A 26,737-nucleotide genomic window follows, 5' to 3' on the forward strand; every position below is an offset into this window, starting at 1 on the left:
TCCAACCGGGTTTCAAAGTACCCATTCATAACATCCAGAGACAAAAATAAGAAATCAAGCCCAAACGGGATCATTTACTCGGCAGCAATAGCACCATCAATGCACTTGGTACCCTCAGCAACCTTGGAGACAAAAGCCCAGCCCCCATTGCAGATACCCCAAGTAGTCTCGGAGAAACAGTGCATCATGCCAGACTTGACATCAGAAGGACAAGCCTGGAACTCACCAGACCAAGCGGGAGCGCCTGCCTCAGGCTTGGTTGAGTCGACGGGAGCGGGAGCATCGGTGGGCTGAGTGGGAGCGCTGGGCATGGTGACCATGCTAGAGGGGGCAGCCGGGGCTGAAGGTTGAACGGGAGCGGGTGCAGGTGCACTAGGCTGAACAGGAGCCGAAGGGGAAGCTGGAGCACCCTCTACAGGAGCAAAAGGCTGCTCAGGCGCGGGAACGGGAGCACTAGGTTGACCGGGTGCAGGAGAACCAGACTCAGCAGGCTTCTCCGGCTCAGGCGCAGCAGCATCATCCTTAAAGTTCGGCTCAACACCCTTCGCACAAGTACCCTCACTCCCAGGCGTACCCTGCTCATAAATCTTACCGAAATCACCAGGCTCAGGAAAGTTGATGACACTTCCACTGGCACCGGTAGTACACTCCCCAGGGATGTTGCCACGGAAAATAGCAGGCAGAGTATCAACGTAGCTACTATCATCCTTTCCACCTACGACTTCAATAGGAGAGCAGACCATGTACATCTCGCGATTACCGATCTTGTTGAACCAAGTCCAAGCAAACGTCGCCGGTCCATTCTGCATATCCTTAGGAATAGGAATGTCGAACTGCTTAGTACACTCCTTACCCGTATCATTCCCACACTCATTGCCGTTCTCACGACCATGTGGATCTGTACCAGTAGAAGCAATATTACCCTCAGCCTCAGCGGGACAACCGCCGATGATGCTGTAGATGGTGTGCCACTTCTTAGGATCCTTGGGGGGTTCCTTTCCGTAGGCGACACTGAACTGACAGGATCCGCCGCCGTGGACAGCGCTGCCCCAGAACTTGACGAGCTGGGTTTTACCGGCTGTTACCTTTGTGACTTGCTCCGGGTGCTGGGTGCGGCCTTGGCAGGGAAAGGGGAGGTCTTCGCTGAGAGGCCAGGTTTGGTAGAGGGGTTCTGTGTCGAGGTTGAAGGGGTGGGGTTCGACCATGATGACGTGGGAGAAGACGTGGGTTGCGGCGAGCGCTAGGATGCTGAGGGTTGAAATAAGAGAGGCCATTTTGGTGGTTGGAAAGATGATACTTCTCTGGCCGAATGTTGTGCTGTGTGTATTGATTGTTGATTGTTGTGAAAGTTGGTTGTTGTTATGTTGCAGGAGTGCAAGTGTGTTATGATGAGAAGAAGTGAGATGATAGTTGTTGGTTATATTGGCTTATTATATACTGTAATCTGGATAGTCACAAATGTTTGTGTTCTTGGCAACAAAGAAGAATAGTAGGATGTCGCCGAACACGATGCTTGTTGCCTGTAGAACGGTGAATATACCGCTGTCAACACCTAGAAACGAGAACAAAGAACCATTGAACACCCTGTAACGTTCACTGTTTCCTAAAACCTCTTTCAGTTCACCTGTTCATGGCTTTAATGTTCCAAAGTTCGTATCGCTCATAGTCACACAACTCGGTGAACACTCCGCGAAAGTTTGACCGCTTGTCTACCCTGCAAGTCTGTAGACACTGCCCATCAAGTGAAGACTCTTTTGAGAGACGCCTTAGGGAGCAAGAAAACATCTGGCCCGAAGCCAAGGTGCCAGAATTAACTGGTCTTCGTTAAGATTGACCAAACTTGCTCAAGTCTTTTCGTCTCTTAGGATCGAGGTCCCCATCTTTTTTTGTCTCCCATCGAGAGACTGTGACTGTGGAAACATACATGTCGAAAAGTGCCGATCCATTAATTTCACTGGAATATTTATACGAATTAGTTATAAAGAATACCTTTAAATCGCCCTCACCATCCCGGGAGAGGCAATAATTTGGGACCTTTATCCTAGGAGACGAAAAAGACTGAGGTAACTTGGCGCAAGCTTAGGAGGCTCTTTGGCGAGTTTAGTATAAGCTTAGAAGGCTTTATTATGAGTTTATTTTGGCATCATACATCGAAATCTGGAGCTCTCTTGCTCGACGTCGCCGTTATCATCTCCGCCATCAATCGCTATCGCCGTCTTCGTTGTCTGCATCCTCATCGCCTCCAGCCTCACCCTCACTATCTCCATCGCGCCCGGTGCCATCATTCCAGGCCTCATCGTTACTCGACAAGTCCCACGACCACTCAAGGTACTCCCTCCGTGTCGAAAAGCATCCAAATTCCCAACTGCAAATCAGGGAATCAGTGCCGTCGAGCTCGAGGGTACGGTTCTTCCCGCAACCTCGACAGGGCCGATGGACATAAACATTGACCAGTTCCCCATCGTGAATCTTCAGAGTTCCTTCATCTTGTAAATTTTGGATTTCTCGCATAACGTCCTCCCAAGTCTCGGCGAAAAGATGCGGATCAATACAGCAGTACTGGACACTAAGAGTTTCGAGGGTCGCGGCGTGGCGCTGAACAAATTCGACGAGCCCCAGGGGGGCTATCTCTCCGCAGCTGAACTCGACGCGTCGAAGTCGGTCATACTTGATGTCGGCCGGCATCGCAAGAAAGAACGGCATACCGTGTAGCTCGAGAAGAAGATCCTCTAATTGCGGCATGGAGGCAAGAAGGGCAGCGATGTTTCGATTCTGAATTGCGAACCCGCCTACATATCCAACAAAACTTGGATCCCAATAGTTGCTCAGCACAAGATGGAACTTGGTCAAGTTGCAGGTGGAGAAGGAAGACACAAGTTGTCGCGGGAATGGCGACTTGTTACTGTTGAAAAGTTGGACTGAAAGACCAGGCTGGTGTGTGGCCTGGTATACCTCAAGAGAGGAATCGACCCTGAATTCAGTGAGTTGTATGCGAGGATTCCCGAGGACCACGAGAGCGATGAATATACCACGAGCCTGTTGCCCGACGGTGTGGCAGAATGCTTCCGATTCCAATTCCAGCCAATTGTAGTCAGTCCAGTCAAATGACGAGGCAGTGCGGACTTCCTTATAGCTCATGCGATTTCCTCTCTAAAGCTTGGTTAGTGTCTGAGAGCTTATACCACTACAGAGACCTTCGTGTTTGATATGACACAAGGGAAATGACATCAGCCTTTGACTTACCACCGGGAACTGGCCGTCTGGGTCGCGTGTCATGTTGACCTCGCCATTGGCAGGTGGTAGTCCATATTCGTTGATCTGTCTGTCCAATTCGTCATAGAACCAATCTGGACACATGGCTTCCGCGAGCTCGTCCCATCCTACTACCCAGTCACATCTAGGCGGGAAAGGAGGTCGTTCAAGCTTGGAAACTCCAAGACGCCTCCACATCTTGACAACTGGGCTGCTCGATTCTTCACTCTGCGCGCCCGAGTCGAAGCAATCATCGGCTGTGCGGTTACTGATAACGAGACTTCGCAGTGACTTGAAAAGAGGTAGGGCCTTTCTGAGGGCGTTGATGTCGGCATGGCTTCGGCGGTTCTCGTGGTGACCTTGGAGGACAGCGTTGTAAAGTGTCCAGAACTCTTTGTGTGGCTTATCGGACCAAATTCTTCCACTTCCCTCTTCTTCGAAAGTTTCTCCCCAATAATACGCCTTCTTGCGCTTGGGCCAAAGGTGGGGGTACGAGGCCACAGTCTTGTAGACCTCCCTATCGGCAAGACGAGGCGATAAGGTAGTATCATCGATCACGAGTTCTTTGACACCGCCGATGAGAAGGGGGTTGCCTGCGACGAGTTGGAATACGTCGAGGTCAAGCTGGTGACATGAGAGGTAGAGCACAGGATAAAGGAAAGGTGATGCAATGCCGTTGAGCTTGGTGCAGGTTGCCCGGATCGATTTAATGGCGCTGCCGGGAAGCAGCTTCGCCACAGCGACATATATTTCGTCAGGCTGTCTAAGGATGTGACAATCAGCCATTCTTGCGAATGGTTGTGTTACACAATCTGTGAAGTCTTGGAGATGCAGATGCGGATGCAGAGGTGGAAGGGATTGTTCTGTTATGGCTGCCTACCTTAGGTAGTTAGCTTAGGTAATGGAAGTGATGCACTGGCACTGGCAGTGCCCGCCAGTTGACCTTGGGTTGTGCAACCTCATGATGTGGGACGCCTCCATACTCCACGGATGTGAAAGATAACGCGAAATTAATGATCTAAACATCGGAGCATCTTGTCAAATTGTAGGAATTTGTTACAGAAACTTAGGTAAGGCTTATTTATGGCTGTGATCTAAACTTTCTACAATTTTGACAAAGATTCGTCACTTTATGACGATATTGTAGCATCTCAGCTAAGACTTAGGGTTGCGATCTAACCTTGTTGCTACATAGAGTAGTGTGTACCTGAGAACCACGACGCAAGTCATCTGCAGGCTGAACTGTCTATCCCCTACGGATCAGGGCCGAAAGCGCCACTCAGCAGCATCTCATTGACTTCCTCTTCCTGCGCATTCAGCCAGCGATCCCACTTCCCGTCCTCGTCATACTTCCAGATCTGTCCGAGATCCTGCAGCGACCCATTTCTTCCACAGTCGGTAATAGGAACACCCTCGAACGAGTTGTCAATATCAGACCCTTCTTCTAGCTGTAGGACGCCTTGGTCGTGGAACTCAGTCAGCTGATCGGTGACTTTCCACCACGGCAGGTCTTTATCATAGGGCCTGAGGCTGCAATGTTCGATGATGAGCGTCTGCAACGTGCCACCGTGACGTCGGACGAAGTCGAGGAATATCTTGGGGTGCAAGTGCCTGCAACTGAATTGAACAAATCGCGGGCGGGGAAACGTCATCTCAGAAGGAATAGCAGAAAAGATGGGTATTCCATGAGGCTCCAGGTACAATTTCTCGAGCTGTACCATGGACTCAAAGATACGGCGGACTTTGCCTTCCTCCACAATCGCGTCGCCAATAGTACCGTCCGGGAAATTGCTGAGCGTGAGGTCGAACTTGGTAATGTTTGTTGCTGCCGCAAACCCGCTTCCAAGTCGTGCGGTGAATGGGGACTGTTGGTCGAATAGAGTGATGGCCAAGCCGGGCTGATGACCTCTGGACCATATGTTGTAAGTCGCCTCGACTCGGAATTCAGTCAGTTGAGACTGCAGCTTGGGGCCTTCGAGGACGGGGAGTGCGAGAAATATCACCCGCGCCTCGCGTGCCAGGATGCGAAGTTCGGAACTAGGAGAGTCAAACAGAAATTCGGCGCGGTCTTGTTTGAAAGTTTCCTAGTCATCCAACTCAGCGTCGCCCTGCGATTGGTTAGTGACAGGACCTTCAAAAGAAACGGGACGATTTTGCAATTTAGGAAATTTATGCTTGACAGAGGAGTTCAAAGGTAGACTTACGTTACTTTGCTGCTCAAAAAAGTGGTCATACGTAGACTGAACCGCAGTTATGTTTGAGACGCCGTTTTTCGTGATATCGTACACCAGTCTGTCATCGAGCCAGTCCATAGTGTTGACTGGTGTTCTGTCCTGAAGGCCTTGGGTGGTTGGATGCCAATCGCATCTCGGTGCCAAAGGCACATATTCCTTTCTTTCAGAATCGAAGCGCCTCCACAACTTGGCTACGGGGCTTGATGAAACTCTGCTCTGGGCGCCCCCGTCGGAGTAGTACTCAGCGGCCATGCGGTTAGAAACCACGAGGCTCTCAAGGTTCTTGAGACGGTGAAGTGCCCCCTTGAGCGCGTCAAAATCTGCATGGGCCAGGCGGTTGTCATGATGACCTTCGGCGATGCTGTTGAAGAGCTTCCAGGCCTCTTCGCTGGGCTTGACCTTCGAAGGCTGCCCGTTCATCCAACGAGGCTCAAGGGTCTCGCCTTCGCCAAGTTCCAAGTGGTCGCGTCGGTCATTTGGATCCTGTGGAAAGGTGACCACCTTCTGATACGTGGGCCAGTCGCGGACCGAGGGCGGGACAGTGGTGTCATCGATAAGCAGTTCGCGTACACCGCCGATGAGAAGAGGGTTCTTGGAGACCATTCGAAAGACATCAAGGTCAAGCCGATGACAGGAAATGTACAAGACTGGGAATAGATAAGGCGATGCGATGCGGTTAAGTCTCTTGGAGGTTAATCGCGAGGCTTTTACGGCGCTTCCTGGGAGGAGCTCGACGATGCCGTCGATGACCTCGTCGGGGCAGTCGAGCAAGCTGACCGGCGCCATATTGTGTCGACGGACGACGGGCGCTTGTGGCGTAAAATGCGAGGCCGTTTTATGTGATGGAGTTGGAAAGAAAATCTCAGCGGAGAGGAGGAGGAGAAAAAGATTGTGACGGTCACGCGTCACGCACAGCGTCGCGTCTGGTTGTGTAACCTCAAATTGCGCACCTTTAAGTATCTCCTTGTGCCTATCTTAGGGGTCGCATAAAAAGGACCAAATTTAATAATGTTTACATAAACTTCTATAAACTTGGGAAATAAATTTAGATTATATAAAATACTTAAAATTTATAAATATTATATAAAATTATATATTTTAGACTAGATGCTATGGCGTTGGCACTGGCTCACAGTGACGTTTTCCAACTAACTTATGCAGCTTCAGGATGGAGTACACAGCAGCAAACCTGCATTTGGCCTTTGGCTCGGAAATCTGTGTTTGATCCGGGATGGTACGTTCATGTCGCAATTTTGCATTTTCTAATCACTGTATCTTTGCTTAAATGAGAGGACTTTTCATTAAGGTATATATAAAATTGAACCTATATGCCCTGCTGCACGCGCAACACAGTAAAGATATGCCCAGGTTCCGTAGCCATTCTAGTATTGTAACAGACCCCAAGGGTGCCTTGAGTGAGTGTAGATGTTAATGAGATATAAAGAGTGAGACTTTAGCCAGAGTAACCCCAGCGAGGAGCGTTGATGATGATACCACAGATGACGCCAGAGATGACACCAGCGACGGGGAGAGTGATGATCCAGCCCATGTAGATCCAAGCAACCATGCGCCAGTTGATAGAGCGCCAAGTACCAGAGCAGAGACCAACACCAACGGTGGCACCAGTGATGCACTGGGTGGTAGAGACGGGGAGCTCTTAAGGATGCGTTAGTCGCTGTGAAATAGGATGTTGAGGTAGAGGAAAAGGACTCACTAAGACGGGTGGCAAGGATGATGGTGATAGCGGCACCCAACTCCATGGAGAAACCTCGAGAAGGAGAGTGAAGAGTGAGACGGTTACCAAGGTTGCGCATGATGTTGTATCCATAAGTCCAGATACCAAGAGCAATAGCGGCACCACCAAAGCAGCTATTCAGAGTTAGTTGTTGATCATACCAAAATGCATGAAGTGTAAGACTTACAGAATCCAAACAGGGACAGAAGACTTGCTACCCTCAAGATCACCAGTTCGCCAGATCTGGTAGATAGTAGCATAAGGACCAATAGCGTTGGCAACATCGTTGGCGCCGTGGGTGAAAGAGGCGGTACAGGCAGTCATGACTTGCATAAAAGTGTAAAGATACTCAGCGCGGTTGTCGTAGTGAGCAACGTGAGCGTGAATTTCATCCAGGTCACCAGTAAGCATGCTCTTCTTCTTCTGCATGGCGATGATATCCTGGTCAACGCCCGAGAGGAAAGCCTTCTTGAGGTACCAGAAGAGAACAGCACCGCTGAACCACTTTCCGTCAGGCTTGGGACCGACGAGGCTGCGAGGGGCCTTGGGTTCAACGCGCTCCTCAATGTCAGGAGTACCCTCAGATGAAGTCTTCTTGTTCTCGGTGGTAGCCTCCTTACCATCGTTGCTAGTCTGGTCTTGAGCGCGCTCAAACTCATCGCTGCCATTGCGGCCGGCACGACGGAGGCCATCGAGCTCTTCGCGGGTAAGATGACCCTCATAGAAATCCTTGATACCACCAGCAGCACCCTCAGGCTGAGCGGGAGGAGGAGGCCGACGGAGAAGAAGGGGACCCTGGAAGATGTTCCACCAGCGAAGCTCCCAGTCGTCACAGATGACGAGGCGGTAGAGCCAGGGGACGAGGAAGATGGTGATGAGAAGAGCCCAAGCGGCACCGACACCGACGATCATACCAGCGGTCTCAGCGTCGTTGAAGGTTACCTTGATGCTACCGCCCTTCCAGACGATAAGCATGGTAAGGAGAGAAGCGGTAATACCAAAGTAAATGGGAGTAAGGAAAAGACCCTTCAAAACAGGCTTGCTTCGCAGCATAACACCATACTTGGTAATAAGGAAGATGATAGCAGCGAAAGCACCCGACAGACCAGGAGCAATGATCCAAGCGAGAAAGACCGAAACGACACCAGAGCTAATACCCTTATCGAACTCAGCCCAGTGAATACCATCAGCACCAACGAGCGCAATGCCCATGCCGATAACGCCACCCATGATGGAGTGGGTCGTCGAGACGGGGAGACCGATGCGGGTACAGAAGGTGAGGTACAGCGAGGAGGAGACGATGGCGCACATCATGCCGAGCATGAGCAGGGCAGGGTCGGACTCGAACTGGTCAATGTCGACGACCTTGGTGCGGATGGTGTCGGCGACACGGGCGCCGACACCGACGGAGCCAGCGAATTCGAGGATGGAGCCGAGCGTCATGGCTTGGATGTAGCTGATGGATCGGGACGAGACCGACGTAGCCCATGAGTTGGCGACATCGTTGGCACCTAAGCTGTCAGTACCTTATCACAGGTTGAATGCGTGAGTGACCTACCAATGTTCCAGGCATCAAGGAATGAAAAGATGGTGCCTATGGCAAAGATGTAATCATACTGATGAAGCACCATGATCAAAGCAGGCCGAGAACTCGGATTTCTCTCACTCTTGGAAAGTTTCTAGAAGAGAGTGAATTGAACTGAACAGTCGATGTCGAACGTTGCAGAAACAGCCCGCACCCCGACTCCTTATATCGCCATGTCCCTCGCCATGGTGTGTGGAGCGGGTAAGGCTTGGCGAACAAGCTTAATCTTATGCTTCTTCGGATGGTGCATGCGTCTTTAGTGGCAAGGTCCCTCGGTGAGTCCTTTGGTAGATTTATCGTCTTGGCGGGTGTGCTTGGCATGCGAGCAGGGGGAGCATCTCGTGCGTGGGTTCTTGATGTTCGTTGGGTAGGCTGGAAGAAAGTGTAGAAGAGATGTGGGGGTTTGAGAGAGTAGGGCCTTGGTATCGTGGCGATGAGGCCGAGATTTTTGAGAGTGAGATATCTGATGATATGGCTATGCACATGAGGACATTGAAGTTGTGAATTGGAGGTTAACTGCACGAGAGTGACAGTGACAGGCGAGGGGAGTTGATGCTCATGCGCTAGGACCAGGAGAGTCGCTTGCCTGCAGATGGGCTTGCGACATGGCCTCAAAGCTCCAAACAAGGGTGAATAGCATGACTGGACGTATTGAAATGATCAGACTTCGCCGACAATAGCGTCAAACCGGCCGCCAAAGAAGAATGCACCACCGTAACTGTAAACACCGGAAATAGCGTCTTGTCCTCGAGCCGTCGAAATCGATGACAGAAATACTTGTACAGACAAAGCCTCATCATTGCCCAATTATTTTCTGCATCTAAAAGGACACTCTTCTCCGTGGAATTCGTTATGGCCGCTCATCAACCCACGTGCATCAACGATTGTCGTTGAGAGCTTAAAAAGAGGCTCTTTTGAGCAAGGGGCGGGAGCCAATAAGATGGGTCATAGCTCCACGTGGAGAAGGTCGTTCGCCCAGAGATAACCTCCCCGGATGCCAAGACTGATCAATTACAGGGGTGGATTGTTATCACTGTTTTGCTTGAGACAAGTTTGTGAAGATCAAAAGGTTAACGCGAATAAAGTTATTAAAGTTGTTCTTTTCTTCTTCTTGTTATATCCGTATAACGGCGCCGAATACTATGCAGGACTAAAGACGCTTGTGTAGATGTCTCGTCAGTTACTGTGATGGTGATTAATCGCCATTTTGAAATCGCAAAGTCGCATTGATCTTTGACTGAGAGACTAACGAAAGCCAATATCCCACATCGTTCCATCCATTTCAACCCGTCTTTCGCCAAGCTCTCGCCAAGGACCGCGCCACTACTCCTTCTCCTCCCGCTGCAACATGAGCTTCTCATACAAGCACGTTTCCTCCCCGCCAAGTCTGCCGCTGACGATTCTAGAGGCACCGAAGCTTTTTACATCCTGTTCCTCGGTGCATGTGGTTCTTGGCTTTAACAGCGGGAAAGCATTCGGGGTTCTCTTTGCCTGCTAGTTAGTGGTCTGAGCTAATGGTTGGCAGTAAAGATCCAGCACTGGAGATTCCCTCTTGGCTGTTAACCTGCTTTTGTAATGGTGGTTCAGCTTCCTCGGTGATCGCCTTTTGTGGTCTGTCTGTTCTAGAAGTATCCCCGTCTTGGCTGGTAATATTGAGCTCATTGGGGCGAGCTGAGATTTTGGAAAACTCTGCTAGTGTTGGGTTTTGAGAGAACGGCGAACTTTCTTGGTGGAATTCAGAGGCTTGGCTGTCTAGGCAATCTGCATATTCCAACCAGTTTGCCTGAGTAATTGTTGAGGCGAGATCTACCTTGGAGGGGACTGATCAAGGCTGCTCAAGTATCATTCCCTCCTCACATTCTTGCTTTTGCTTAGATTTTACTACTCGTTTATCGCCGGGAATCGCCTTCGAGATCTTTGATTAGGTTGAGAGTATGTCAAACAGGACAATTTTGCATTCTGAGCGTGCCAGAAAAGAACCTGTGGCGGTTACGGCTGACAGGAATTTGTTTCAATGTCTTTGCCTGGCAATAGTCTGACCATTACCGACATGATAATGACCAAACGATTTCACTAGGGCACTCCTTACTGACTATTGCCTTACCCCCAAAAACAGAAGTGATGTAGCATTTGTTTCGCTTGACTGCTTGGCTCAGCATGCTCACAGAGCATGTACAAGTATTATGTCCTACATTAGCGACTCCCAACAATCAAGAACTGCTAGTGGCAGCTTATGAAAAATATTCAGATTGCTTGAAACTAGCCTTTTTAAATACATTGAAGTTCCTTTGCCATTTCTTCTTATTTCCAGTCTAGCCACTTGATAGCAGGTTTTCGTTTTCAGTCCCTCACTTGTTTTCAAACCGCCACTCGAGATTCATATTCTCGTTCATTTTCAACAATGTATCCCGAACCATTTTCCACGTTGTTGCCACCTGCTCTACCCAAAGATCATCGCCTTTTTCGGGAGGTCTTACCTCAATCCAACCGTACTGTGACTGCTCAGCAGCTATCGGTTCACCTGACCGATTTATCCACAGTCGAGCAATGAAATCAGGATAGCTACGCCGGAACGATATTCTGTGATAGTCCTTCATACAAGGTTGAACCTCTGCCCACGATAAAGGCCTAAATTCAATCTTCTTCGTCTCAGTCCAGTATCTGAAACCAGGCCATTTCCCTCCCTGGGACATGTTGCCTCGACTGTATCCATGGAAGCCAATCCTGGGTACATCTCGCTGAGATGCGCCTCTGATAAGATCTCTAGGATCACTTAGATTGTCGACCATTGTTGTGAACTTCCAGGGAATACCAGTATCAGACGGAAGCCGCAGAGAAGCAACATTGTTGAAACTACCATGTTCTTGCCAGGGATCGCGTCTTGCGATCCCCCAAAGGTTATTGGGAGGCCGCCAGCTAATGGTATTGGGCCCATATTGCTGAAAGCCCTCAATATGCCAGCTCCTCTCACAGGCATCTATGAGCAAGGTAAACGCCTTGAGCATTGGGGTGCGAGAACATATAGGTGACGAGTATTCAAATGGCATCTGGGCGTACGTCTGTTCCCCATTCTCCGGTAGAACTTTACCTGTTTGAAGTCCTGTAGTTATGTCAATACCCCTAGCCAGTTTTGATCCAAACGCAGGGGACAAACCTGGAGCTCCTCTTGAGAGGGGAGGCCCTAAGAGCCGGCAAACGATGCGCCGGATAGGAAGATCTGCTTGCTGAGAGGATTCTAGCCCTTGCTCTTGGGGTAGTTCAGATACCCCAAACATAGGAAAACTTGGCTCATTTACCACGAATGCGTCGTGTAGAGGATCAAGTCGAAATACTTCTTGTCCATGTGAACATGCCACGAGGTAACGAATTCGATTGCATATTACCTTGATTTCCGGACATGAATCACGAATTCGTCTCAGTTCTTTATCATCTTCAAGTGTAAAGCGATCGGCCATGCTCGTTCCAATGGGTGTTATGACCGAGGGAAGAGCAAGTCTAATGATCTTTATCTTGAGCTCGACAGGCAATCGTTCGAAAGGGAAAGGATCCATTGCTTGGGTTATAGGATATATTTGCCGACAGTTCAACCACAAGATAAAGCGTAGAGAGAAAGAAAAGAGACACAGGTTGAGAAGAGAGGTTAAAGAAAAGGGAGATACCTTTCCTTCCTTTATACCTAATTTTAAAGTTTATGTCTGAAAGAGTATTGAAAAGTTTGGTGTTACTGACAATGTGTCCGAGATCTGGTTTTCGAAACATTAAGTAGGTTCATAAATACTCTTATGCTATAGGAGGTCCGTCCAAGTGGTATGAAGTCTAAACAGTGAGCTACATGTTTTATTTGCAGTTGGGATCCGTGACTAAGGTTTCAAATCACCACACAGAACTTAGCTACACAAGCTTTGGTGACTTGAAGTCTAACAAAAAACCTAAATTCTCAAGGCCTATTACAGAAAGCGACCAATTAGTCCACTTCTATAGCACCAAGGGTATTATTGTTGACGTCATCAAGTTAACTAAGTTCTCTGTGGTGATATAAGCTCTCAGTCACCCAATTTCCACAACAAGTCACGGTGAATGCTCAGAAACTGTCACGTGAATACATCACAGTTAGGAATAACGAATACATATGCGCTACTTGTGTGTCTATCTAAGGTCGTACCCAAAGAGTAACAGCCCTAATCTAGAGTGCCCGCGCTGAGGCCAGGAACAGGCCAAAGGCGACACATCTCTTACCAAGCCAACTTGGCTAATATTCCATGAGGCCATCTCCGGACACAAAACTTGCGACCTTCATCTAACAAAAGCTGGAAAATACCAAAAGCAAAAGGAAGAAACCAGTGTTCAACAGGGACATGCGTCGTTCCCAGAACAGGCTGCAGAGGCGGGATGTACAGCCAGAAGATAGCCATAGCAAGCGAAAAGATGATAGCAGGGAACAGGTACCAGTTCTGCGTGTTCGGGTTGAACAGTGGCGGATGCTGAAAGATACTGAGTCGACGAGTTCTAGTCGCCATCAGATTGAACCACTGCATCACAACAAGGTTGACAAAGTAGATAGACGAAGCCTCGTTGGTCTTGGCCAGGTAGTAATCTGGATCAATACCAGCAGGAAGCTTTCCGAAGCTGAACCACAGCTCACTGAAGGGGATGCCCTGACGCTGGAGATACCAGAATGCCATTGCGAAGGAGGCGACTGTTTGGAGGACACCGTTGACTCCGTATGCCTGAAGGATGAGCTGCCAGTTGACTAGGCGGTCCTTCTTGATGTTTCGAGGGGGACGAGTTAGGACATCGGCTTCGGGCTTTTCGTAGGATAGCATTGTCGCGGCGGCGCAGTCGGTGAAGCAGCTAGCCAAAGTTAGTAAGTGTTGGGCTACAAGCAGCAGGGATACTTACCAGATGATGATCATAAGGAATGAAGACAGAGCTTGGGGCAGGCCAAAGGCTACAAAAGCCATGACGGGCCAGAACTCTGAGAAAGAGCCGGCAGGCAAGAGGTATGAGATGACCTAGGATCAATGTAAGTCTGTGATCCTTTACATAGAGCACGTCCAAGACATACCTTCTTGAGATTGTCAAACACAACCCGACCATACTGCACAGCAATAATGATAGATGAGAAAGTATCCAGCAGAACCATATCCGCCGCCTCCATAGCAATATCCGAGCCACTACCCATCGAGATACCAACATCAGCAGCCCTAAGCGATGGAGCATCATTGACTCCATCGCCCGTCATGGCCACAACATTGCCTTTCTGGAACTCACGAACGATTCGAAGCTTCTGTTCCGGCGTTGTTCGTGCAAATACGATCTCCTCATAGTGAGTGAGTGTCTTCCACTGATGTTCATTGAGAGACATGAGCTCTGGACCGCTGAGGACGATGGCACCGAGGTGGGAGATAGGTGAGTCTTTGGTATCGTCGGGGCTGTAGCGCTGGAGGGCTGTGCTGTCATCGACAGTTTGGGAGGTGACGATACCGGCTTCACGGGCGATGGCTAGGGCAGTGAGGGCGAAATCACCAGTGACCTATCGGATCGTCAGTTTATACTACGGGTACATCGTGAGGGGGGTCACGTACCATGGCGATTCGGATACCAGCGCCGCGCAACGTGCTCACGACATGAGGAATGTCATGTCTGAGAGGATCGACGATGGCGACCATTCCAACCAAAGTGAGGCCAGTGTTTGACCCCCGTGTAACTGCATGCTCAAACTCACTCGTCTCCCGATTCTTGGGGAGGTCACTGCCCTTCACAATCTTGCGAGCAAGCAACAAACATCGTTTACCTTGTGAAGAGTATGTGTTCTTCAGCTGCTCCACCGTAGCTCGCATAGCCGCGTTAAGAGGGATAGTTTCGCCATGTTCAGAGACATAGTGCGAGCAGCGACCGATAAGAACATCAGGAGCACCCTTGATGGTCAGGAGGCTAGATATTATGGTTAGAAAAGATTCATCTTCAGTCTTTTGGTGACTACTCACATATCGTCTGTGTTGAACGCGGTCTCCTTGCTAAGCGTAGCAGCTACAGCCTCGGCCCTTGTGCAGGAAAAGCAACGAATCATGAACTTGTTCTTACTGTTGAAAGCAAGATCATAGATCTTGTTCCAGCAAGCACGCAGGTAATCGACGCTGCTTGGGTCAACAAACTCGGCGAATCGGAGGACAGCTTGATCAGTCGCATCACCAAAGATCCTTCTGTCAGCCAGCGGAGCATCCTTTGTAGCGGCATCAAACTCAGATGCGTTGCAAAGAGCAGCCAAAGCACGAAGTTGGAGGATCGGGTGGGTAGCAGATTTAGACTGGCCAAACTTTCCGCGAGCGTTCTCGATGGTCATGTTGAGTCCTCCGACTGCGCAGTTAGAGACAGCCATCTTCGCCTGTAACTTGTTAGCGCAGCTCAGACATAAAGTTTGAGCGGGAAACTTACTGTGGTAAGAGTACCGGTCTTGTCAGAACAAATCACGGAAACAGATCCAAGTGTCTCCACGGTCTTGAGGGACTTGCAGAGAATCTTGTTCTTCTTCATAAGGTTGGCGGTGATTGTGAGACCAGCGGTGATGGAGATGGGAAGACCTTCGGGGATGAATGCAATGGCGACGCTGACGCAGTTGACGATTAGGGTTGGTACGTTGATGAAGTCGGGATGTTTCTTCTTCAGGAACGCGCCCCTGTTGAAGGATGTCAGTGTTGTAACGGAAGGTTGAGGTGGTGGAGGGGACGTACCAAATGATGCAGACAACAGCGATCATACTTATCATGATACTGGCAATGATGATGACAAAGTAGAGTACTTCCTTCTCAAGCGTCGTCATCTGGACCTTGGGCTCGTTCGTCAAACTCGCGATACGTCCAAACACTGTCCTGTCACCAGTAGCAACTACAATACCAGTACACGAACCGAGTATACAGTGTGTACCTTGCAGGCCAATGTTATGCGTCTCAAGGTAGTTGGTATCAGTATGATCTACAGTACCCGCCACAGGCTTAGACTCTCCAGTAAGAACAGAGCGATCAAACTTGACGTCGGAGGAAGCCTCGATCAAGCGAATATCAGCAGGGAGCTTGTTACCAGCCTTGACCCTGATGACATCGCCTGGGACAATGTCCGCAGCATTGAGGTCAACGAGATGACCATCGCGAATAACATGGCCTTCTTCAGGAAGCATATTCTTGATGGAGGACATGGTACGTGAGGTAGACCAGTCTTGAAACATATTGAAGAGTGCTTGGATGAAGAAAACGGCGAGGAGGACAATGGCGAGTGCCTTTCAAAATTAGCAAGATCAATCAAAACTCAGAGAATGGAGAGACTCACCAGGTTGGCAACAGCAGGAGGATCACCCAATGGCTTCCACGAGACAAAGACGAGAATACAACCCGTAAGCAGAATACTTCCGAAACCGCCAAAGAAGTATAGGAAGATTGTTCTGAACCAGTGCGTCTTGGCGGGAGATGGTGCGTTTCTGCCATATTCGCGCTGTCTCCTCTCAGCTTGTTCGGTCGAAAGGCCAGCGGTGGATGAAGTAGTGAGTCGTTTCTCGACATCGAAGGGGGCGATGGTATGCCACTCGAGGTCCGTCAAAGCTGTTAAACGCATCGTTGTTAGCTCATGTCAACCTAGTAGAGTCATGCGAGAATATCTTACCTTTTGTCGTAACGTCCCTTGCCTTGGCTAGTTCAGCTTGTTCTTTCCCCTTTGACTCCTCGATATTGAACGACCTGTTACGCGACTGTGAGTACCTATACCCAGCTTCAGTTTTCCAGACTTACACTGTGCGGTAGGTGACAGGAAGAACAAGCGACGGGTCAGCGCGATTTCTCGAGCCCGCTCTATGAATACTCAACGAATCCCTTGAGCGAGAGCGAGACCGCCTACGAGAGCGCCGTTCACCATGACGCGAAACCCGAACGGCTTCATCGTCATCGTTCCAGTGAATGCGCTCACCGAAAATAGCGGCGTCCTTTTTCTCGTCTTCAATCATGTCGAAGGTGAGAGGACAGGTAACCAAGTGAGAAGAGATGAGATGTCAGAGGCAGTAACAGAGTAGAAAAGAATGGTAAAACGGCAGGAGAAGCTGGGAGAATGCGAGCCTTGATATTTGTTTTGGCATGTGGATAGCAGAATAATCGCTCATCATTTTCAGGACAGTTCACGTTAAGCGACTCGTAAAGGCTGGCTGAAGTATTTCGTATAAGTGAGTCCATAATAAAGGTACAATCCTCAGATCATAGCTCAGCTCCGCCTTTAATTCCACGTTCAAAGCAGGATTAGTGACTTTTCTCTTTTCTCGATCCCTTTTCTCCACAGGGCCTGAATCAAGAGGCGTAGGGAACTTAAAAACCGGTGTCGATAAACGAGAGGGATGTGGAGGCCGTTTAGCGTCCGCCCTCCTCAGTGCCATGATATTAGATTAGCCCTGGGAGTGTACCAATACTGTGGTTGAGATATCACCAACTTGGTGTTTCATGCGTACACGATTGGCCATTCTAGGGCATGTGGTTGGTCACCATGTGCACTGCCTCGATGCCAATAAGCAAGCTGGTTACGCTTAAACGAGTAATCCGTGAGCTATGACGCGAAGGAATCGTGGGGAGTCTTGGAACTGTCTTGGTTCCTCGTGCACGGTTTGTCTCGATATGCAGGGTACTAGTGAAGGAATATCAAGACACGATAACATTGGACGAAATCCTTAGCTGAGGAGGCGCAGCGTCGATCGTTCTAGGTAATCCAATTCGGCATGTCCCTGAACTGGGCAAGCTGTCGCGTATGCAAGCTCAGTCTAACTAATGCAGCAAAGGCACAATGTGATCAATGCACTCCCACTGACAGAATTAAGCACTGACAGACAAAGAGCTAAGAGAAAACAAGCCTTTTCTTTCCGAGCAAGTGGATGTATGGGTTGCAGCAAATGCAACATGATCCAGGTTTTGTCAACGGACCCCTCCCTCTAGCCGGAATCTGGCAGCTCGCTAGCAGTGAGGAAACAAAGCCTGGATGAAATGAGGTATCCGAGATGAGACACTAGCGACGGGCGCAGCTGCCAGCCCACTCACGTTTAGATGCAGGTTATCAAGAGGCTCGATTTAAGACGTCTTGGCTGCGAGAGACAAGTTTTTTAGCGCCGGGTCCTAGCGTTCAGGGTCCCCGCCAGTGTAACGCTGTTACAGTCGTTTCGCAAGCCACTCGATGTTGTACGAGAGATTACTTCTTAATATGTCATATCATTCTTAAAGAATGATCGCGAGATTTAAACCGGACACTTGGTTTGCTAACCGGGTACATTAGTGAATGGGAACACATGTAATCCTGTGGCAAAGCGCGATTAACTTCTCGATGAACCAGGACAAAGCAGCGCGTCAATGCAAACTCCCTGGGGTGTTTTGGAAACTCTCATTTCTTGCTCCTTTCACAAGCCCTGAGAAAAAGGTCATCTGGCACAAACAAAGAGGGGAGTTCCGCCGTTGGTGGAGGATGAGGGATTTATCTTAGTCGTGGGTTTCTTTACGAGCGCCGCCAGGTACCGTCTTGTCATTTCTGAGCCTTGAGAATAGGGCTGTAGACTACCCCAGTACAAGGCGCTGTTAGCTCGCGTGGGCCAGTATTTAATCCCCGACCCATCGCGCTATCCAGATTCAGGGTGTCAGATTCGACTGGCGGCCTCCAGCCAGCTCCATTTTGCGCAGAAATTACAGACAAAGACCACTTCTGGCGAGTCTTCTTTTACAAATCTCAATGATCGAGAGCGTAATATTTATGTAATGTGAGTTTTTGGAAGGCAATGAGGTTGTAAGACCAGGCAACACAATCTCCAAGCGAGGCTGTGAATTTTTTGGGGGGTCACCACGTCAAGTCTTGAGGGAAGGTCAGTGAAGAATCACGCGCAGTGTCTAAGCATAACTCGATGCAGTGTTAGCTAAGTCTTTTCGGAACAGCCCTGGGATAGGACCTTTGAACCGCAATATTGCCAACCGATCGTCCAAAGTACATGTGCGATTAAGTGGTTACTCGGTAATTTACTCACTTTTTTGTTTGTTTGTTTGTTTGTATATTTTTCGTCTGGGTGGCTGTAACGAAGCCAGATCTCCTACTGGAGCAAAAGACGTGCTGAGCTAGCTAGGTACAGGGAAACCCCGCTTCCTTCACCATCCAGCATACCAATGGCACAAAAGGTGCTGTATTTCTCAAGCCCGTCACCCGTCAGCGGGTTCGGGGGCAATCTATTGTCGAACTTTTTCCACCGACCAGAATTCTCTCGCGCATCACTACATCTGCCGACGCAGTCCACAATCTCCAGTAACCAAGTTGTAGCTCGTAGTCGACTGTCGCGGCGGCAGGGAAAAACCTCGGGAAGGAATCAGAGGCCGACGGTGCGGCTTGCCTTCAAAGGAGAAAAACCCATCGCAATCGGCGTCGTTGATCGGGAGGATGTCGCTACCGATGCCATGGGCATCGTCCTCCGATATCTAAGGCGTTCTGGTTCTGAGGTGCCGCCATTAGATCCGACAAAGGTGTTGTCAGAGAAGGCGAACTCTCCAAAATTCCTTCTCTGAAAACTGCTGTTAGGGAGCCGATAGCATCCCCGCAGTTTTGTGTGGTCGCGTGGCCTGCAGAAAATCCCGCTCCTAACACGGCACTAACAGTGCGTGCCAAGAAAGAATTTTTACAGGGGAGAGTTGTAATTTACTCACTTCCTGGCAGGTCCTGGCAGGTCTAGGGTAATGCGTTCCGAGACTCCAATACAGAAACCTCTCATCCGGCTTCTGTTCTTTCCTTTTTTATTTAATACTGGAGTAAAATTGTATTGATTCTTTCTTCATGTGTTGTGCATCTAGATTATTGACTTTTCCCTACCAGCATCAATCGTTCTATCAGCAAGGTGTTGCATTTAGTGTCAGGTTATTCGCATGCTGCCGTATCCGTACAATGGGCTTCATTATCGATAAGCCATATCTTATCGTCCAAATACCATGCGTGACGTCACATCATAACGCCCAATTTCTCCATCACCAGCTTCACATGATGAGAATACAAAAGGTGCACTCTCGCCCTCATCGTTCCATTGAACACTGCCACCCCGCGGGATTTGGGGTCCGTTGAAGATCTAACCAATCCCAACCCTCAATTGCTCGCTAGATCACCCCCAAAACTCCTCCCTCCCCCACGGCGGGGCTCCTCCGGCCTCGGCTTCAACGTAAAAGACGAGCTGTGATTGGCCTCATTGTTACAAAAACGGCCTTCTTTCCGATGTCATCATGTTGCCCATCATGCGCTCATCTCCACGCATCGGCATCCGTACATATACCTCCCACTCCCTGCAAACTCCTCTCTCACGTAGATTCATCTCCTCATACACTCACAAACTGCCCGCCATGAAGCTCCTCTACCCAACATCCCTCAAACTCGACGTCCAGAGCCTCGAGGGCTTCTCCGTCGACCTCTTCCCCTACGACGTGAAGAAGACCATCCCCGAAGAGCACGTTGATGCCGAGATCCTCGTCACCTGGACAAACACACCCGAGAACCTAAAAGACGCCGCAAAGCGCCTCACAAAGCTCCAATGGATCCAATCCCTCGCCGCTGGGCCAAATGATGTTCTGGGTGCTGGTTTTGACGCCTCCAAGATTAAAATCACAACGGGCTCGGGACTGCACGATCACACTGTCGCTGAGCATGCGCTGGGTCTGCTGCTCAACGCTGCGCGCCGCTTCTACGAGATGCGCGATTATCAACTCCAGGGAAAATGGCCCGGTCATTTGGGCGGTCCTCAGCCCGATAGACCCAAGAACGCATTCACTACACTGCGCGATGCTCGTGTTCTCATCTGGGGCTTCGGCAATATTGCAAAGACCCTCACCCCGCAGCTCATCGGCCTTGGCGCCGACGTTCGGGGCATTGCGCGCCGAAAGGGCGTCCGCAACGGAATTGAAGTCTACAGCGAAGACGATCTCGACACACTTCTCCCCGAGACCGACGCGCTCGTCATGATTCTCCCTGGTTCTGACTCCACGCGCCATGTTCTCAACGCTCAGCGCCTGAAGCAATTGCCCAACCACGCGTGGGTCGTCAACGTGGGGCGCGGTACATCTGTTGATGAGGATGCGCTTGTTGATGCGCTTGAGAAGGGAGAGATTGGCGGTGCGGCGCTGGATGTGTTTGAGACTGAGCCGCTTCCTGAGCCGAGTAGGATCTGGAAGGCTCCTAATACTATTGTGTCGCCGCATGCGGCTGGTGGAAGACCTCAGGGTGCGGAGGGGCTTATCGCTGATAACCTAAGACGGTTTAGGGCGAAGCAGGAGTTGAAGAACCTCATTTAAAATAGAACAGAGAATAAAATTAAATACTTCAAGTCAGTCATGATCGGTTTAGAGTGAAATTATGGTGATCGGAGCTTGCATTCTGCAGACAAAGCCTAAGGTCCAATTGATGAAGGCATTCGCGATAAAGCTGCGACCCACTTTTCCGCCATGATGAAGCAATTCGCAGGCACTCCTTCCGTTGACTGGACATCTCTCAACGAAACACCATAAGCTAAATGGGACTCACAGATTATCCCTTGCTATAAGAAACTATCTCAGGTCTGACTGGTAGTGTAAACAAGTTCTAAACGAGGCTTTACCATAGCTTAGAGTCGAAAAGTTGGCTGGATATGAGTGAGAGAAAAGAAGATCAGTCAAAGTAGCCTAGCTCTAATCGCAATGAGATGGCTTGAAGTCTGATAATACTAAAGTAAGTCAAGGATATATCACGTCAAAGTGAAGAGCAGAGAGGATTGAGTGATCGGCCGATCTATTGACTATAGAAAAAGAAACTAAAGCAAACTGCAAGTCCGAACAAAACGAATGTCTAGTACAAGTTCAAATCCCCATCCAGATATCCTAAGCTGAGATACCGTGCTCCCCTATTACTTTTCGTGCTGTGTCAAACCCAGCCCAAGCTGCAACCATCCAAAGCTGAAACTCGATCATCCTCCAGTGTTCCTCATGGCAGTGTCAGTGAGGAGTTGTCACTTAGTTGTTCTTCTGCTCGTTGTTGCCAGCGTTGTTGGCATTGGCGGCGGCGTTGTTGTTGTTGGCCTTTGCAGAAGTCTTGGCCTTCTCACCAGTCTGAGCCTGATCCTTGCCATCATTCTTGCTCTCAGTCTTGGTGCCGCTCTTGTCATCAGCCTGCTTCTCAGAAGGAGCCTGTCCACGGGGCTCATCATGAGTAGGAGCAGTAGTAGGAACCTTAGCCGCAGGACATCCCTTAGCAAAGACATAAAGCTCATCATCACGACGAGGAATCTTGGAGGGAGCAACCTTGTACAGCTTGCACACAGGCGCAGAGGCATCGGCAGGAAGACCAAACAGGAAACTCTGGCAAGACGCCTGAGCATCACAAGCATCCTGGCACTTCTCCGCCGTCTTAACACTAGGCGTAGCAAAAGGCTGAATCTTGCTGTTACTGGCCCCAGAAGGCGCAGTGTTGCAGATAAGATCCCGCGCAGCCTTGCTCTTCACCTCACCGCGCGGCTTATCCTGCGTAGGCTTGGTGTTGGGCACAGCCTTGTCAGAGCACGCCTTGTCAAAGACATACAGGTTGTTTCCCTGGTTAGGGACCTGGGCAGCAGGGACGGAGTAGAGCTTGCAGGTGGGAGCCTTGGCATTAGCGGGAAGGCCGAAGATGAAGCTCTTGCACGAGGAGTCGGCGGCGCAGAGCTTCTGGCAGGCCTGGGCGGTGGAGGCGGTTGGGGAGGATAGGGGTTGGATTTTGGCGGAGGGAGTGGCGGAGGGCGCGATGTTGCATTGCTGAGAGCGGGTGTCGAAGGGGTGGGCGAGGATGGCGGTGGCCATTGAGGCGGTGAGCATGGCGATGGTGGTCTTCATGATGAAAGTGGTTGAACTTGAAAGTTGAAGTTGAAGTTGATGTGAGTAGTTGGAAAGAGTGTTGAGAGAGTGTGAAGATGGTTGATTGAAGTGATTGTGTTGGAGTGAAAGGTCAGTTTTTGTCGAGATTTCATGATTCCTTTATACCTGTTGAGTCCATCATATTCAAGGATCTCATAGACAGCATTGTTCCGCAACTCTTCATGACCGCGTCAGCCATTTCCGTAACGACGTGAAGATCAGACGCTTTGGCCTGCTGGAGTTGGCAGCATCGCAGTCTCGATGGCCATGCAAATTGAGGCTGGAGCCAGGTCCACATCATGCATGTAAACAGTGCCTTTGCTGATGGTCCCGAGCTTACGTGCCCCATTATGAGTTCAGTCGAGGTAAATCTTCTAGAGTTACATGGCACAGAAAGAATGATCTTTGGTGGTTAGTAGCAGTCTACTGGTTCACAGCATGACGTGTTCTATGTGATAGTCACAATTCTATGTCTGCCGTCAACTCCATTCGATCAAGAATCTCGTCAATCATTAGTGGTCATGCTTCCATTCGCTGGACGGAAAGTTCCGTCGTTCATTACGCCTGGGAAGAAATGATCGCTGGTTATTTGCCAGCATTGGGCCGATCCCCCACATACCGTTGAAACAAATCATAGTTCCTTTCCGTCGGAACCCAGGAGGCTGGAAGAAGTCTGTAGGTTTGCGCTAAAAGCTTGTTCGTGGGTTAGAGGCTTGCAGTAGCTGCTGATGAATCGTGGCTGAGGTTCTGCTGAGGCTCTGCACTAGGGATTATTCGAGTTATGAATAGAACTTGGCTGTTATTCACGGTCCAGTCATTGATTTTTTCACAATAATTCTTACTGACTTTTTCAATCACTTTACAACACTCGAGTTCACATCGATAGCTAGGCATTGTTGTGTAGACAGTATGCCCAGTCAGTACCAACCTTGATCCTGTTCACCATACAGTTCATATTTCGTGAACATCTACCATTAATCAACAGCTCCCGGGTAGTTTTCAAATAGTCTGGATATTATTCTCCTTGTATTAAGTGGCTGTGCATCGCCTTTTCTTCGATCCACTCATCATGAAACGGCCAGCGCCCCAGAAAACGTTTCGACTAAGCCCGCATAAATATCCACGTCATTGGAACAAAAGCCCAACAACCTGGTCCGATCTGCGGACAATGACACCTACAGTTACTATTCTTACTCTTACCAACAGGGGGGAGGGGACTTGATTGGACCATGATATCAGCGAGCAGGCCTGTCAACGGTCATAGCTGTGTTGTGTCTCTCCCGCGGATCATCCCACTTCCCGCTCCGACATTAGCTTCAGTGACAAGCTTTCGGATATAAATGGATATCGGCACTTTTCACCAATAGAGGTTCTTGTATTGTATTCGGATGAATCGGAAGAAACATTTTGCCGAGCTGACTTTTTTGATGTTCTGTCGGGAGAAATGGATATGGATGGCAAGCAGCAGGGGTTGAGTACGAAGGCCTCAATATTGAGGCTAAGAGTGGCTGAAGGTTTCAAAAATCGACTTAACCATTCATTTTGAAGTAGCTCAGAAAAGAGCTTACGAATTTGAAGAGTGGCAGTAATGGAAGCTGAGTGAAGCTGCGTATGGCAGAGTAGAAGCTTGCATGAATCTGAATCAATAGTTCCGTAACAGAGCTCATGATGATTCCACAATGTGTTTGAGAATCGGGAAGAATGGCTGTCGGGCGTGTAGGTAAGAAAGCTCATACGTGCATCTTCGCCGACGAAATGACCAATTTCGGGATCGAGACCAACCTCCGGATGGATGATGAGACGATCGAAAGAGCCCCTTCGGAGCTACTCGAGAGTAGTACCAGCCGATACTGGATCTCCCGGAAGTCAAGCCAAGAGGATTATCTAGCTGAGTGAAGAAGATAAGGACAAGTAACTTCGTAGATGTCTTCGAACACAAGAGTAATCTATCACGAAGGGCGGGTTGCACGAGATCGAATTGCATACCTCACCTTTTCCCATCACGCCAGGGGAAAGCTAGCTGTCTCTCAAGCCCACGAGATCTCAATTGAGAATGAAAGTCGGGTCTCCAAGGGCGTAGCGCAAATTAGACATCCTCCTGTTTCCCGGCATGACCTCCGGGATGATACCAACAGTTCAGCCAGCCACAAGACCTTGACCATCTACACCAAAGCCAGATCATTCAACTCCTGAGCCCGGCTGCGTCAAGAAGATGCTCCTTTCCCACATCACGATCACCAATCTGAAGATTTTTGAGCGTTAGCTCCCAGACTATCGATTTCAGATTCATGCAGACCTGCATGTTGAGGGTCTTTGTACACTGAATAGCGTGACAAACGCGTCACTAAGAAAAGACTCCTCTCAACTGCATTAACAGACTACGCTAAGGGTTTGGATGTTTCGAGGATAAATACTTGAGTTCTCTCCCATCAACTTCAAGTTTTCTCATCACAGCATCAAACACTCTAACAAACACTCTCGTTCATCTTCACCACACTCTTTCAACCACATTCTTTTACTCTTCCCAATCTCTTCAACAGTCTCAGTCACAATGAAGTACTCTCTCACCCTCCTTTCCCTCTCCATGGCCTCCGCCATGGCAACCCCCTTTGCCTCCAGCACCCAAAAGTGCAACATCGCTCCCAGCGCCTCTTCCAACCGCAAGGTTCAACCTTACCATACCGGCAAAGCTGACACCGCCATCGACTGCCAGACCTTCTGTGCCTCCGATGACTTCTGCAAGAGCTTTGCCTTTGGTCTCGTCAAGGGTCACTCGCATCCCAGCTGTCTCCTCTTCAAGGTCTCAGCTTCCGAAGTTCCTGCTCGCAAGGATGGTCTTCACGTCTTTGATAAGCAGTGTGCTGCTGATCGGGTACCCACTTCTGCACCTACAACCTCTGAACCTTGGGGTTCTGTGCCTAAGAAGGTTCTTGTTCGTCGATCTTTGAAGTGTAACTGTGCTGCTTCTGGTTCTGCGAGCGGTGATGTTGAGCCTCTCAAGACTACTACTGCTGCTACTGCTAAGGACTGTCAGGCTCTTGCTGAGGCGGATTCTTCCTGCCAGAGCTTCCTCTATGGTCTTCCTAGCGGATCAAGCACTCCTGTTTGCAAGCTTTACAAGGTTGCTGCTGCCAAGGTTCCTGCTCGTGGCGACACTCTCTTTGTCTTTGACAAGAGCTGCTCTTCTAAGCAGGTTCCTACCACTCCTCCCACCGAGGACGCTCCCCGCGGCCTCATCGGTACTGCCAAGGCTACCAAGGTTCAGAAATCTGCGCCCAAGGTCACCAAGGTTGCTGAGGTGAAGGTTGAGAAGCAGGACAACGACGCTTACAAGGTTTCCAACCCCAAGGCCAAGACTACCAAGGTCCAGAAGCCCAAGGCTAAAGCTACCAAGGTCGTCAAGGTTGAAGACGACAACACTCAGTACGATCAGGTCGGTGATGACTCTGTCAAGCACCAGGCCAAGGTTACCAAGGTTGAGAACAAGCAGCCCAAGGCCACCAAGGCCGCAAAGGTCGACAACGAGAAGGTCCAGAAGAACCAGGACAAGTCTGGCAAGACTGAGGCTAAGGTCACCAAGGTTGAGAACAAGCAGCCCAAGGCTACCAAGGTCCAGAACAGCAAGCCCCAGGCCACCAAAGTTCAGTACAAGGATGAGACCAAGAACACCAACGACAAGGACAACACCAACGAGAACAAGAACGTCAAGGCCGACAGCCCCAAGACCCTCGCTACCAAGGTCCGCAACAACGAGCACCAAGCCACCAAGATCCAGGCTGTTGAGCACCAGGCTACCCAGGCCGAGGGCAAGAAGTCTGCTTGCAAAACCACCAAGGGCTCTGCTGCTCAGCCTAAGATCACCCAGGCTTAGGATGCCCTACGCTGAGGAGGAAGTGGCCATGTCAAGGTGGTTCTATTGTAGAGCCTTCATTTCCTTCCCGGTTTTCGTCTCTGGGACACCTCTGTCTGTCCGTCGTTTCTGGCTCCTGGAGCGACGACAGGGTCTGCCTCTGTTGACAATCATTTTCCTTTCGTATCT

General features: G+C 49.7%; 10 protein-coding genes across 11 annotated transcripts; 2 read left to right on the forward strand and 8 right to left on the reverse strand.

Moving 5' to 3' along the window:
• Positions 1-74: 74 nt before the first annotated feature.
• FOXG_10683 (uncharacterized protein) lies at positions 75-1,274 on the reverse strand (the record flags this gene model as incomplete). Its single annotated transcript, XM_018390154.1, has 1 exon — positions 75-1,274. The coding sequence occupies one exon, from the start codon at positions 1,272-1,274 to the stop codon at positions 75-77; it is 1,200 nt and encodes a 399-aa protein (XP_018248547.1).
• An 865-nt stretch (positions 1,275-2,139) lies between these two features.
• FOXG_10684 (uncharacterized protein) lies at positions 2,140-4,038 on the reverse strand (the record flags this gene model as incomplete). The annotated part of the gene is made up of 2 exons (XM_018390155.1): positions 2,140-3,150; positions 3,244-4,038. The coding sequence occupies 2 exons, from the start codon at positions 4,036-4,038 to the stop codon at positions 2,200-2,202; spliced, it is 1,746 nt and encodes a 581-aa protein (XP_018248548.1). The 3' UTR covers positions 2,140-2,199.
• A 467-nt stretch (positions 4,039-4,505) lies between these two features.
• On the reverse strand, positions 4,506-4,973 carry FOXG_10685 (uncharacterized protein; the record flags this gene model as incomplete). The annotated part of the gene is made up of 1 exon (XM_018390156.1): positions 4,506-4,973. The coding sequence occupies one exon, from the start codon at positions 4,971-4,973 to the stop codon at positions 4,506-4,508; it is 468 nt and encodes a 155-aa protein (XP_018248549.1).
• A 363-nt stretch (positions 4,974-5,336) lies between these two features.
• On the reverse strand, positions 5,337-6,272 carry FOXG_10686 (uncharacterized protein; the record flags this gene model as incomplete). The annotated part of the gene is made up of 2 exons (XM_018390157.1): positions 5,337-5,360; positions 5,457-6,272. 2 exons carry the CDS (start codon positions 6,270-6,272, stop codon positions 5,337-5,339), a joined length of 840 nt encoding a protein of 279 aa, XP_018248550.1.
• A 555-nt stretch (positions 6,273-6,827) lies between these two features.
• On the reverse strand, positions 6,828-8,852 carry FOXG_10687 (phosphate-repressible phosphate permease; the record flags this gene model as incomplete). Its single annotated transcript, XM_018390158.1, has 4 exons — positions 6,828-7,142; positions 7,201-7,355; positions 7,409-8,732; positions 8,780-8,852. The coding sequence occupies 4 exons, from the start codon at positions 8,850-8,852 to the stop codon at positions 6,940-6,942; spliced, it is 1,755 nt and encodes a 584-aa protein (XP_018248551.1). The 3' UTR covers positions 6,828-6,939.
• A 2,302-nt stretch (positions 8,853-11,154) lies between these two features.
• FOXG_10688 (uncharacterized protein) lies at positions 11,155-12,357 on the reverse strand (the record flags this gene model as incomplete). Its single annotated transcript, XM_018390159.1, has 2 exons — positions 11,155-11,906; positions 11,961-12,357. 2 exons carry the CDS (start codon positions 12,355-12,357, stop codon positions 11,155-11,157), a joined length of 1,149 nt encoding a protein of 382 aa, XP_018248552.1.
• Positions 12,358-12,886: 529 nt separating this feature from the next.
• On the reverse strand, positions 12,887-17,860 carry FOXG_10689 (H+/K+-exchanging ATPase). Of its 2 annotated transcripts, XM_018390161.1 has the most exons (11): positions 17,271-17,860; positions 16,585-17,205; positions 16,460-16,533; positions 16,130-16,398; positions 15,538-16,079; positions 15,242-15,482; positions 14,794-15,191; positions 14,392-14,740; positions 13,872-14,339; positions 13,706-13,818; positions 12,887-13,657 (listed from the first exon to the last, which is right to left on the reverse strand). In XM_018390161.1, the coding sequence occupies exons 2-11, from the start codon at positions 16,794-16,796 to the stop codon at positions 13,039-13,041; spliced, it is 3,285 nt and encodes a 1,094-aa protein (XP_018248554.1). In that variant the 5' UTR covers positions 16,797-17,205; positions 17,271-17,860; the 3' UTR covers positions 12,887-13,038. The 2 variants fall into 2 exon arrangements, with proteins under 2 accessions (XP_018248554.1, XP_018248553.1); XM_018390160.1 differs by having other exon boundaries at positions 16,585-17,860.
• A 1,975-nt stretch (positions 17,861-19,835) lies between these two features.
• FOXG_10690 (uncharacterized protein) lies at positions 19,836-21,183 on the forward strand. The gene has a single exon (XM_018390162.1). It carries the CDS (start codon positions 20,068-20,070, stop codon positions 21,127-21,129), a length of 1,062 nt encoding a protein of 353 aa, XP_018248555.1. The 5' UTR covers positions 19,836-20,067; the 3' UTR covers positions 21,130-21,183.
• Positions 21,184-21,822: 639 nt separating this feature from the next.
• FOXG_10691 (uncharacterized protein) lies at positions 21,823-22,677 on the reverse strand (the record flags this gene model as incomplete). The annotated part of the gene is made up of 1 exon (XM_018390163.1): positions 21,823-22,677. One exon carries the CDS (start codon positions 22,675-22,677, stop codon positions 21,823-21,825), a length of 855 nt encoding a protein of 284 aa, XP_018248556.1.
• Positions 22,678-25,160: 2,483 nt separating this feature from the next.
• On the forward strand, positions 25,161-26,569 carry FOXG_10692 (uncharacterized protein; the record flags this gene model as incomplete). Its single annotated transcript, XM_018390164.1, has 2 exons — positions 25,161-26,173; positions 26,279-26,569. Exons 1-2 carry the CDS (start codon positions 25,250-25,252, stop codon positions 26,567-26,569), a joined length of 1,215 nt encoding a protein of 404 aa, XP_018248557.1. The 5' UTR covers positions 25,161-25,249.
• Between the last annotated feature and the right edge of the window lie 168 nt (positions 26,570-26,737).

The sequence above is a fragment of the Fusarium oxysporum genome, chromosome 7, assembly GCF_000149955.1.
Source record: "Fusarium oxysporum f. sp. lycopersici 4287 chromosome 7, whole genome shotgun sequence".
NCBI classification, from domain to species: domain Eukaryota; kingdom Fungi; phylum Ascomycota; class Sordariomycetes; order Hypocreales; family Nectriaceae; genus Fusarium; species Fusarium oxysporum.

Coding starts and splice junctions, on each gene's coding strand:
- FOXG_10689 (XM_018390161.1), bottom strand. CDS start 16,796: ATGATTGAAGACGAGAAAAAGGACGCCGCTATTTTCGGTGAGCGCATT. Junction 15,192..15,241: donor AGACCGGTACTCTTACCACA/GTAAGTTTCCCG, acceptor AACAAGTTACAG/GCGAAGATGGCTGTCTCTAA. Junction 13,819..13,871: donor TGTTTGACAATCTCAAGAAG/GTATGTCTTGGA, acceptor CATTGATCCTAG/GTCATCTCATACCTCTTGCC.
- FOXG_10690 (XM_018390162.1), top strand. CDS start 20,068: ATGTTGCCCATCATGCGCTCATCTCCACGCATCGGCATCCGTACATAT.